The 12,590-nt window shown below is 45.6% G+C and overlaps 1 protein-coding gene across 1 annotated transcript; it reads right to left on the reverse strand.

The window, feature by feature from the left end:
• Window positions 1–5,636: 5,636 nt before the first annotated feature.
• Window positions 5,637–12,386, reverse strand: LOC134393947 (lysozyme C-like). The gene is made up of 3 exons (XM_063118974.1): window positions 12,224–12,386; window positions 6,961–7,042; window positions 5,637–5,700 (listed from the first exon to the last, which is right to left on the reverse strand). Exons 1-3 carry the CDS (start codon window positions 12,384–12,386, stop codon window positions 5,637–5,639), a joined length of 309 nt encoding a protein of 102 aa, XP_062975044.1.
• Window positions 12,387–12,590: the final 204 nt, after the last annotated feature.

Below are 12,590 nucleotides of genomic sequence, written 5' to 3' on the forward strand. Positions count from 1 at the left end.
TACTCCAGGAAATAAAGCCAGACTGCTCACTTGAGGGAATGGTACTAAAGGCAAAACTGAAGTACTTTGGCCACATAATGAGAAGACAGGATACCCTGGAGAAGAGGCTGATGCTAGGGAAAGTGGAAGGCAAAAGGAAGAGGGGCCGATCAGATGGATGGATGGATGATATTCTGGAGGTGACAGACTTGACCGTGGGGGAGCTGGGGGTGGCGACGGCCGACAGAAAGCTCTGGAGTGGGTTGGTCCATGAAGTCACAAAGAGTCGGAAGCGACTGAATGAATAAACAACATTTTTGTTTAGCTTTTTATTGTATTTTAAATTATCTATTTTTATTCCATTTACATACAGCTCATCTTTTTACTTGTATTTTATTTTTCTAACTATGTTAAATTGTGATGCCTTATCTCTTTTAGCAATAAAGAATTCATTCATTCATTCATTCAACTGTTGTGATGAAGAGGAAATTTCACCAGGTTCTCCATATATACAAATGACACCTGCTGAAATTACCTTTTCTATGCAACTGTTAAAGATACAGGAGCCCTGTCCTCCTTTTCATATGATCATCCTAACTTACGAGTCCCATCCTATGCATGTTTAGCTAAGAATGAACATCCCTGTATTCTCCAGCTAGGCATCTTGGTTGGGGTATGCTGAGAGTTGTAGGACTCCCCCCGCCCCAGTGTAATGCGAAAGATTATGCCCTTAGAGATCCATCAGTAAATACTTACCTGCATTACAGTGGTGACTGCATGCTTACCATCACAGGAGATATCACAGAGATACTCCAAGTTTTCAACCCAGGTAGCTCTATGGCACCACTCTTCTCTTATTCCAAATATTCCATAGCTATAGAAACCATCAGAACCTTTTATAAAATGGCTGGTGTGAAAGTAGCTTGTATATTGAACTGCGCACATCCCTATTAGGCAAATTGAAAGCACAGTATGAAAACTGGAGACTGGTGAAAATGTGCAAGATCTTTCTCCCCCCCCTGCCCCCACAAAAGCGGTCAGCTGCTAAGTTTTGGAATTTGAAAATGGAGTTTCATTTCCTTAAAATGTCAGCTACAATCTTAACTGTAGGTATTTTAGTTTTTTGGCATTAAGCATTCCCAGGTTGGATGTTCAGTGTTTTCCAGATATGGTCTTTTTAATTGCACCTTTTTAAAAAGGGAAAGGCACATACTCTCAGGGTGCTTCCAGATGAGGCCTTTCATATGCAATCACCCTGCCTTAATCATGTAAATTTAATAGGGTAGGCAGTGTTTCCAAACAGCAACAACATCCAATTGTAATCTGTCCTGTGTGTTCCCACCACTACTTCCATATTTTTCTTACAGGGGAAAATCTGGTCAGAAAGAAAAGATGGAACAGAAGCTGGAGCAGAAGCATCAGGAGCCCTCCATCTGGAAGCACCCAAACATACATTTTTCTTCGGGGGTGGAAAATAGCAGCCTTTCCTAAATTTGGGGGGGAAAGTTTAGCCCAGAAGCAGCAACCAGTAAAGTGGTACGTTGGCAAGGTTGAAGCAAGGAGATGCTGCTGCCATTGAGCACAACTGAGGAGGAGTCATTCAAAAACCTGACCCTCCACTGTCTATATTGATATAGTGTGAAGGTGGCATCAAGGGTAGGCTTGGTTAAACATCTGCTGAGGGCCCACCCCCTAACTGGGGCCCAATGACAAGAGGCCCCTGGAGTTGCTCCTCCTCTTCACCTGCTTGTTCACCCCCCTCTTGCTCTGACCCAGCCAACAGTGGTGGTGAGAAGGAGGAGCAGGAGATGCCCCCACCCCTGTGCTCCCTGGCTCTCTGCCTCTCAAGCAAGGAAGGGGTAGCAATGAGGAGAGGGAGGAAGAGCAACAACAGGTGGTGAGAACCATAGTGTGAAGCTAGAATCGGTGAGGGAGGGGGCCCATGGAGGGGGCCGTGCCCAAGGGCCTTCAAAAACCTGGCACTAGCACTGACCTCAGCATAGGAAACATGGCGAAAATAGCTATAAACAAACAAACAAACAAACAAACAAGCCACCACCAAAGAACTAACACAGGTTGAAGCAAGCTCCAACAGAGCAGAAAAAATGTCAAAGAAAGATAACAGCAGATAACAAGCCCATTGGGGTAAGCTGTTTCCAGGAAGCGAAAGCAAGCTGAGGAGTCAACTGATGGAACTCACATTGATTAAGGCTGTAACCTGCATATCCATCTAATCCCTGTTGTAGCATCTGTCTGTATGCTTCACAGCTTGGAAGAATTCCGCATCTCACAAGGAGGAAGGAGATGAGAGCGAGGCCCAGGGCTCTCATTGCTGTAGCTCTCTTTGAGAGTGATGTGAAGATCTGCCCAAGAGAGCCAGAGCTTTTATAGCTCTCCACTGGGCTGGGCTAACTCTTGGCTCTCCCACGTTCTCCAACCCTCTGATGTCTCAGAAACTACTTAGGAGAGGCTGCCTAATAGCCATAGAAACTGGAGGCATTTTGCATTCCATCTCATACCTGTGCATCTTTTCACTCAAAGTGACATGATGGTAGCACAATGGGGTTCCCTATCCCATTTAATTTTTTCATCCCCACCCCACCCAAAAGCTAATTGCTTTGACACAGAATTCTGACATGTTGGCAGCTCCAATCTGCATTACCGATGGCTGGAAATGGCAGTAAACAGTTAGAAAATGTTTCTCTAAACTCATGTTTTGGTTTGAATTGTCCTATTCCATGGGGCATGTGTACATGTTGAACTCATTTCATGTGAATGTTAAGTCAGAGCTCCAACAGACAAATTACCACCATCCCCCCTCCTTTGAACGCTAAATTGGAGGTGTTTTCAGAGGGAGGAAGTTGTCTTTCCTCCTCTGGATCATGGACTAGATTCATATTTATTTATTTATCCCCTCCCCCTCCCCTCCCCCTCCCCCTCCCCTCCCCAATTTGGATTCCTAGATATTGTACTTGTCTCTTCCTTTCATCCATTGTGACCAGGGCATTTAGGACATTCACTTCCTATTCATCAATATTCCGTTAGTCCAGAATCTTCCAGTGAAACTATTTTGTCCACCAATTTGTTACCCACCAATGAATCTGCCCTTTCCAGTTCTCTTGGAACAACCCCAATTGCCAAACCAAGTAGGAACATGTCCTCCGATCTTAATCAGAATTCACATATTTGTCCCATGAGATCACATCATGCATAAAGGATATTTCCAGAAACCACCACCCACAAATCCAGGCCATGTAGTTAAAGCTAGTAAGAGAACCTGTCCCAAATGAATTCATTTTCTACTCAGAGAGTAACAAATTTATCTATCTGAATTCAAATGAGAGTCCACCATTTGCTTCCTCCATTGTGTCCTTGAGTAGCCATCCAGTGAAGCTCTTCCGGGTGGTCCAGGGGCTGTTAACATTCTCCCCAGCAAATGGGGTCCTGGCCCTTCTGAGGACCCGCTGTGACCTTTTTGTATCACACTTTGAGGACAAAATCGCTTCTCTCTGCAGCGAGCTTGACGCTGTTGTTATGCAGCCCCAGTTGATGTGTCCGATGCCACCATCTGCTCGATTTTGTGGGATCAATTCCAGTTATTGCGGCCTGATGATGTGGACAAGGTGCTTGCAGCAATGTGACCAACCACTTGCCCTCTCGATCCCTGTCCCTCCTGGCTTATTAAAGCAAGCCACGGGGGTTTGACTGGGGGGGTCCAGGGGTTGATAAACACCTCACTCCAGGAAGGGGTGGTCCCTCCAGGAGATACCACAAGAAGCATCCGGATCGTTGACAATGTCATGCTCATGCAGAGGTGCCCTCTATCTCCCTGGAGTTCTGAGAAGAGCTGTTAGATATGGTGTGGCTCCTGTGTCCCCTCCTGCCTGTCAGGGTAGCGATGGGCCAATGTGAGGTATCTCATCTGTCATGGTACGTTTCAACCTGTGCTAGTGCATCATAGTTGATGGCTTGTTTAATTATATGGGTTTCGCTAATTTTAAGTCCCTAATAAACTGTAGAGGAAACTCTTTATAGGAAACTATTTCAATATGGTCTAGTCAAAGAAAAACACAGAGATCCACAATTTGTGTTGTTGCAGGCACCATTCAAAGCTAAATTATGCCTGGCCTGTCTGTTTCTGCAAGCCTTACCACCTCCTCGGACAGGAAGTTGGGCTTCAGCTGACGAAGAAGCTATGTTCTTGGCTGTTGTTTGCTGATATGTCTCTCCTGTCTGGTTGCCTTTGAAAGTCCTTTTATTGGGTCCTTTTTACTTAAAGCAGCTCCCAGGTGGTCCCCCTCCAGAATGCCCCGTCCCTCTGCATACTGTGACCTGGCTGTGATCTGGCAGTGATGCTGTCAAGGTGTGTGGCCACCTCCTCCCATTCACTTCCCCCCCCCCATAGGCGCTACTGTCACCAGCAATAGTAACTAGCCTGCCTTTCCCATTCATCAGAGCAGGCTAGCAGCTCTCTCTTTGTGAAGCAGTAAGCAAGTGTGCACTTTCGAAGGGGAGTAAAATCTTTACTGCACATTTATGAATGGGAAAAGGCAGAGTGAATAATAACTACCCTGCCATTCCTATTCATAAATGCGTGGTGGCTCCCTCCAGAGATTCCACAGACTAAGAGCTTCATCACACCAGCATTATACTGTGCAATCACTGCGAATTGCATGCAAAGGACTCTGAAGTTATCCAGCTTATAATCTGCTTTTATTGTGAAGTACTCTGAAGTTTTCCAGTTTATAATCTCCTTGGGCTGTGAAGTACTCCCATGTATCATGCTTTAATTGTGTTTCAAAGGCAAAAGAACCAACCTATTTTGGTACTACTTTTGGAGCGAATCATTTTTTGTTTTCCAAGTGGCCACTGGGGGCGCAGGAGCAGGATTTGATACTTATTAAGCTTCAAATTAAACAAATGCTTACATCTGCGTAGGTTTTAAAGATAAAGACATCAAAATTGGCACAGTAATAGATATTTAGGAGAGCTTCAAGCATACCAAATTTGAATTGGATTGGGTCATGCGTTGATTTTTTAATGATTTTTTTCACATTTCCCCCCTTAAACCCTTTTCCTGGTATGCAAAGGATCTTAGGAGCGCTGCCGCCTGGGGTGTGATTTAGCTAGCAACAACAACAACAACAACAATGCCAACTTAGTGCTGTAGGGGATAAATTGAGGGAAACAGGTACGTGGGATGAAGCTATTAGAGCCAAAGGCCAAGAGTCCTTTGATGTTTGCCCTTTTGCTTGTGCCTCTGCTGAAGGGCAGCCTTTAAATACCTTGGAGTGCAGAGAGAGACAGCTTCTGCCATGAATCTCAAGATGGAGACAGGCCTTTCCCCCAGCAGGCTCCTCCTCTGATTGACAAAGCTGAGAATGGTTCAGCTTAAACCCTGCTTTGTGGTTTGTTTTTTTGCAATCTATATGAAAATGACTTATGTCATAGTCATGTTCTTAGATGATAAATGTGTGAAATATCAGAAGGATAAGTACAGTGGTTATTGAGTGGTGGTAAGTGAAAAAAAGTTTAGGATTTTTCTGTGTTGGCTCAATTTATTGTTCATTGTTGTGGCTTCTGAATCAATCAGGAGGAATGTGCATATTTGATAGCCAAATCCCAAAAATCATCTTTGAGATGCATGGATCCAGGTCTTAAGCACAATCTATGTCATACCGTCGGATTTCCGTGTTTGTGCAGTTATTCCTGAAGGCTTCCCTAAAAAGACACCGTGGGGAGAGGGGAAACAGGTTATTTTCACATAGCAAAAGCTCCAATAATCTTAAAGAAAAATGGTCCTGGAAGTTTAAACTTTCATTCTGAATGAATGTAGTGATGGCCACCAAGTTGGATATCTTTAAAAGGTTAAATTCCTGAAGGAGAAGGCTATTAATTGCTTCTTGTTCTGATGGCTAAGTGCAACCTCCAGTATTAGAGGCAATAAGCCTGTGTGCACACTAGTTGTGTGTACAAACACCATGTCCTGCTTGTAAGTTCCTGGTTGACAGCTGGTTGGCCACTGTGTGAACAGAGTGCTGGACTAGATGGACCCTTAGTCTGAGCAAAGATCAGAAGGCTTGATAGGTGGGGTGAGTAGGGAGAGGGAACAGGTTTAGCCTTTTGGCAATGGGGGGAGAACTTCATTTGGTCCACATTTTAATATATACAAAGCTAAGTCAACATGCCTGCTTGTAGGTTCCTAGTCAACAGTTGGTTGGGCACTGTGTGAACAGAGTGCTGGACTAGATTTTGAATTACAGGTATTTATCATGACAACCCCCATTGCCACATCCCCAAAGAGAGTCCAAAATTGCAGGTAGTGTTGTTGATTCATATCATTGAACCAGTTCTAGAAGTTTACACCTCTATCAGGGGCAGGATTTTGTAAAGCTAATGCTCCTAGACTGCCCATTCAAGACCAGCTCAGCTCAAAATACTTTGCATTACGAAAGAGAGCAATACATTACTGCTTGGACAATTCATTCCCCCCCAACCCCAGCTACTGTGTGGATTGCAGCTAAACTCAAAGAGACCAGGGATGACCGAGTGGTGGGTGGGTGGGTGGCAGGTACATCAGCCTCCCTGCTAATAAAAAACTGTTGGTGCTTTCAAAGGCAGGGTGCAAGTAGAGAAAGTGGCTGGTTGGCCACTGTGCGAACAGAATGTTGCACTCGATGGGCCCTTAGACTGAGCCAGCAGGGCACTTCTTATGTTCTTAAAGGGCTCGCCCCCTTGTTGAAGTCAGATATTCCCATGTAGGCAATGGAACAACCATGAGTCCCTCATCTGTAGGTCTCAATAAATGTGCAGGTTACTATGGAACAAGGTTACTTGGTCCCACGTTGTTTATGGCCTTGTATGTCAATAACATCACCTTAACCTGGACTGGTAATATATTGGAAACCAGTGAACCACCTTTCTCTGAAGAAAGGTGTAACATGCTGGCAGTCAGCTGCCCTGTACTCAACAACCACTCACCATATGTCCATCGTCGCATCACTGAAACGAAGAATTGTCTTAGCACAATTAATATCATCAGTGATATCGTCATCTCGGAGTGCTGTAAAGATAAACATCAGGAGAGAAGTACAATGGGGAAAGTGAATGGACATCGTGAGTTGACCAAGAAAGGTCCTGATTGTTGGTTTCTTTCTTTATTTTTAATGTAACCCTTTATGGTTTTGGGTTTCATACAGCTAGGGTGACCATATTAAAATCAGGACAGGGCTCCTGTATCTGTATATATGGAGAACCTGGTGAAATTCCCTCTTCATCACAACAGTTAAAGCTGCAGGTGTCTTGCCGTCTTTTAAATCTGGTCACTCTAGTGATAGCTCCTGCACCTTTAACTGTTGTGATGAAGAGGGGATGTCACCAGGTTCTCCATATATACAAATGACACTGGCTGAAATTTCCTTGTCTTATCAACTGTTAAAGATACAGGAGCATGTCCTCCTTTTCATATGGTCACCCTAATACAGCTCTTTTTCAAAGCCTCAAAGGCTTTTATCGTATCATCCTATCACAATCCCTCCCTAGTTTCCATTGTTGAACCATAGTGTCTTATCACAGGAGGTCATGATGTGTCGCGATAGTTTATCAGCATAACTAAAAACAACTGCCTGACACTGGTGTCCTGCTTTGCACTTATATCTAAGGCATGGGTGGGTATTATTGAGCACACATCTAAGGTGCACTAACAATAGTCAGGTGCAATTTGTTTAAAAAAATGGGGGTGGGGAGAGGCCAGGAATGTAAGTTATTGAACTATTCAGAGCCACAAATCCGTGTGTATCTAATTCTGCTCTTTTGTTATTATTTATTTATTTATAAAAATTACATGTTTATACCGCTCAATAGCTGAAGCTCTCTGGGCGGTTCACCTTATTACCAATACTGAAGTGCACAGATCATTGCAGGGGAACATTCCATATGCCATATATCCCATTTGTAGTTTTATTTCCCACTTTTCATTCTGTATTATCCAAAATACCACAGCAGATGTCATTGCTGAGCCATCGCCTGCAGGAGAGGGAGGCCTATTGCCGGGGGAGGGGAGAGTGCTGCCTGCTGCCTGCAAGCCAGCTTGCCTGCCTGCCTGCCTGCTTCCTTGCTGCTGCTGCTGCGGCTACCACCACCACCGCCATCACCACCACGGCTCTTCTCTGAAGACTTCTGCCTGACAGACTGCCACTCCCTGCAGGACCAGGCCCCCAGGTACTGAGCCACCTGCCATGGAAAACTTCCACCTGTCCCCCTCTGTGGAGGGATATATAAGCTGGCTAACTGAGGGTGCCTGGAAGAGCCATCACCTGCAGGAGAGGGAGGCCTATTGCCTGGGGAGTGGGGGTGGCGGTAGTGGCAGTGGTGTACCTGCTTTTTCCAGGCTTGAGCTATGTGCCGGGGAGGGAGGACACAGGGCCAAGTGGCGGGTGGCAATCAGTGAAGTGATAGATAGAGGGAGATATGGCATTGTGAGGAGGACTTGTCAGTCAAGGGGAACATGGCCCCGACATTTAAAGGCTGTGCCTTGTTCTGGTCCTCCCTGCAACTGCAGGGTTATTGGTTGTCTTATCAGCCAGTCCTAAGGCTTCCAGATGCTGCTTTTAAACACCAGTGCAAAATAAGACCCCCCTCATCCATGATTTAATATTGATGAGGCAGCTGATCTGGCTTGTATTACCGAGACCTGGGTGGGTGAGCAGGGAGGAGTTACCGTATTTCTTCAATTCTAAGACACACTTTTCCCCCATATAAACATCTTTAAAAATGGGGTGCGTCTTAGAATCGCGGGTATGTCTTAGGTGTTTTTTTTTTTCTGTTGGTGGTACTGAAATTAGTGTGCATCTTACAATCGAAGAAATATGGTAGTCTCTCCCAGCTATGCCCACTGGGGTACTTGGTTTAGCATCAGGGTAGACTTGAGGGCCAGGGAGGTGGGGCTTGCTGTGGTCTATAGGAATTCCATCTCCCTCTGCAGGCTCCCTGTCCATGTGACTACTGGTCTGGAGTATTTGCACCTTGTGTTCACCCAATGGGACAGATTAGGGATACTGTTGATGTACCTCCCACCCCACTGCTCAACAGGCTCCCTAGGTGAGCTGATGGAGGTGGTCTCGGGTGCACTGTTGAGATCCCCCAGACTGTTGGTTCCGGGTCAACATTCATGCCGAGGGCACTTTATCTGGAGTGGCTCAGGATTTTATGGTTTCCATGACAATGATGGGACTGTCCCAACATGTCAGTGGCCCAACGCATGAGGCGGGGCATACTCTAGATCCCTTTTTTTCAACTGGACATGGAGATGGTGATCTGGAAGAGGGGGACTTTACATCAACCCCTTTGTCATGGTCAGATCACCACCTGCTGAGGTTTAGACTTATAGCAGCTTTCCCCCTCTGTAAGGATGTGGACCCATTAAGATAGTGCGCCCCCAGAGGCTAATAGATTCAGATGGTTTCCAGAGGGCTCTGGGGAGTTTTCCGGCTGATAGCGCTGGCGCTCCTGTCGAAACCCTGGTTGAAATATGGAATGCAGAAATGACCTGGGCAGTTGACAGGATTGCTCCTGAGTGCCCTCTCCTGTGTGGAGCTCGTACGGCTCCATGTTATACCCCAGAGCTGAGAGTGATGAAACAAAATAGGAGATGGCTTGAGTGCATATGGAGACAAATTCCTAGTGGATGCAACCAAACACTGGTAAGTGCCCTATAGTAAAGTATATTCAGGGGCAGTGAGGGCGCCAAAAAAACCCCAATACTTTGCTGCCACTATCAAATCATCAATCTGCTGCCTAGCGGAGCTTTTCAGAGTTGTCCCGGGCCTTTTACATGCCGGCCCCAAGGTCATGGCAGAACCATCTGAGGCCCGCTAGGCACTTCCAGAATAAAATCTTTGGCATCCGCCAGGACTTAGACTCCAGTGTTATTGCAGGTGAATCTAGTGAGATATCCAGAACACAGCCTTGCCCTATTTTCTTGGATGAGTTTCAGTTGGTACAGCTCAAGGACATTAACAAGGTACTTGGACAGGTTGGTATAACCACCTCTGTATTGGATCCTTGCTGTTCTTGGCTAATAAAAGCTAGCAGGGATGGAACAGCCGGCTGGGCCAGGGAAGTGATGAATGCCTCTCTGCGAGAGGGAGTGGTGCTGGGCAGCCTGAAAGAGGCGGTAGTTAGACCACTGCTGAAAAAAATCTTCCCTGGATATGGAAAATCTTAACAACTATAGGCCTGTGGCAAATGTTCCATTCCTGGGCAAGGTCCTTGAGTGGGTGGTTGCAGGCCAGCTCCAGACACTCTTGGATGAGACCGATTATCTGGATTCATTTCAGTTGAGCTTCAGGCCTGGTTTTGGCACAGAAACAGCTTTGGACTGGTCGCCCTGTATGATGTCCTTTGTTGGGAGAAAGACAGTGGGAGTGTGACTCTGTTGTTTCTCCTTGTTGGCTTTCAATACCATAGACCGTGGTATCCTTCTGGGATGACTGTCTTAGTTGGGAGTGGGAGCCACTGCATTGCAGTGGTTCCGCTCCTACTAGGTGGATCGGTTCCAGAAGGTGGTGCTTGGGGAACATTGCTTGGCCCCATGCATTCTCCAGTGTTGGGTTCCATAGGGTCAGTCTTGTCATCCATGCTGTTTAATATTTACATGAAACCATTGGGTGTGGTCATCCAGAGTTTTGGTGTGCGTTGTCATCAGTATGCTGATGACACACAGGTCTCCTTCTTCTCATTAGGTGAGGCTGTGGATGTGCTGAACCAGTGCTTGGCTGCAACAATGGACTGGAAGAAGGCTAATAAACTGAAACTCAATCCAGACAAGACTGAGATGCTGTTAGTGGGTGGTTCTTCTGACCAGATAGTGGGTGTTCAACCTGTTCTGGAAGGGGTTGCACTTCCCGTGAAGGAGCAGGGTCGTAGCTTGGGGGTTCTCCTCTAACCATCTCTGTCACTTGAGGCTCAGGTGGCCTCGGTGGCATGGAGTGCCTTCTACCAACTTTGGTTGGTGGCCCAGCTATGCCCCTATCTAGACAGGGATAATCTGGCTTCAGTTATTTATGATTTAGATTACTGAGTTAGATTACTGCAATGCACTGTATGTGGGGCTGCCTTTGAAGATGGGTCAGAAACTGCAGCTTGTGCAGAATGCATCACCCAGATTGGTAACGGGGACCAAAAGTTCGAACACATGAGACTGATTCTGGCCCGCTTGCATCAGCTGGCTGTACGCTTCTGAGCCTCATTCAAGGTGCTGGTTTAAAACTATAAAGCCTTACATGGCTTGGGACCACAATACCTGTGTAACGCCTCTTCTGCTCGGAGGACAACAACAAGGGAGAGGGGCTTTTCTGTGGTGGCCCCCCAATTATGGAACAATATCCCCAATGAGGCCCACCTGCCACCAACATTGATATCTTTTCAGGCAAGGTTAAGACTTCTGTTTTCCCTCAGTCATTTAATAGCATATGCTGAGTTTTGACTCCAGAACTAGCTTTGGCCTGGCTGAGTGTTTAAAAATTGTTTTATTTTTATGATTTTAAATTTTGTACATTGATTTTTAAAGTCCAATCTTTTAACATTTGTAAACTGCCCAGAGAACTTCAGCTTTCGGGTGGTATAAATGTAATGAATAAATATTAATAAATAATAAATATTGCATGTGCTGTGAGGTATAAATGTGACAGAGAGATGTAGCTAGGGTGATCATATGGAAAGGAGGACAGGGATCCTGTATCTTTAACAGTTGTATAGAAAAGGGAATTTCAGCAGATGTCATTTGTATGTATGCAGTACCAGGTGAAATTCCCTTTTCATCACAACAGTTAAAGGTGCAGGAGCTCTGCACTCTTTCGTATCGAGTCAAGATGTAGCATTATCATGATGGGATCATATCAGTATGACACGAGGTGTAGATATGGCCCAAATCACTTATGAGTCCAATCCTATGCATGTTTAGCAAGGAAAAAATAATCCAGAATTCTCAGCAATCTCTAGCTAGGCATCCTTGTTGGGGCATGCTGAGGGTCGTAGAACTCCCCACCACTGCATAGGATTGTGCCCTTAGAGATCCATCAGTAGATCCTGACCTGCATTCTGCCTGCCTCTATTCTAAGGGTCTCACCAGCTGATCATTCATCCAGGTTACTGATCAGGCTGAGACCAGGTCAGTTTCAGATTTGGAGCCACACCATGAACTTTCTGACCAGTTCAGGCTATCAAGTGGTGACTGCGTACTTACCGTCACAGGTGACATCACAGAAGTCGAAAAACATTTCATGCCAGTTATCTGCATAGCACCACTGTCTCCCAATTATTCCAAATATTCCATAGCGAAAGTAACCATCAGAAGAGCGTTTAAAGTGGCCGGAGTCAAAGTTGCTTGTATATTCAACCGTACACATCCCTATCAGGAAAATGGAAAGCATAGTATGGAAACTGGAGACTGGTGAAAATGTGCAACGTCATTCTCCCCCTATCCGCCCAAAAGAGGTCAGCTGCCAAGCTTTGGCATTTGAAAGTGGAGTTTTATTTCCTTAAAATGTCAGCCACAACATTAACTGTAAGTATTTGAGATTTTTGACATTAAGCATTCCCAGTTTGGATGT

Source organism: Elgaria multicarinata, chromosome 3, assembly GCF_023053635.1.
Source record: "Elgaria multicarinata webbii isolate HBS135686 ecotype San Diego chromosome 3, rElgMul1.1.pri, whole genome shotgun sequence".
Lineage (NCBI taxonomy): Eukaryota > Metazoa > Chordata > Lepidosauria > Squamata > Anguidae > Elgaria > Elgaria multicarinata.

Excerpts from the sequence above, each read along its gene's own strand:
- LOC134393947 (XM_063118974.1), bottom strand. The coding sequence starts at position 12,386 with ATGTGTACGGTTGAATATACAAGCAACTTTGACTCCGGCCACTTTAAA. Across the intron at positions 7,043-12,223 it reads CTGTGATGTCACCTGTGACG|CACTCCGAGATGACGATATC; the intron begins GTAAGTACGCAG and ends TTATCTTTACAG. Across the intron at positions 5,701-6,960 it reads GATGCGACGATGGACATATG|GGAAGCCTTCAGGAATAACT; the intron begins GTGAGTGGTTGT and ends GTGTCTTTTTAG.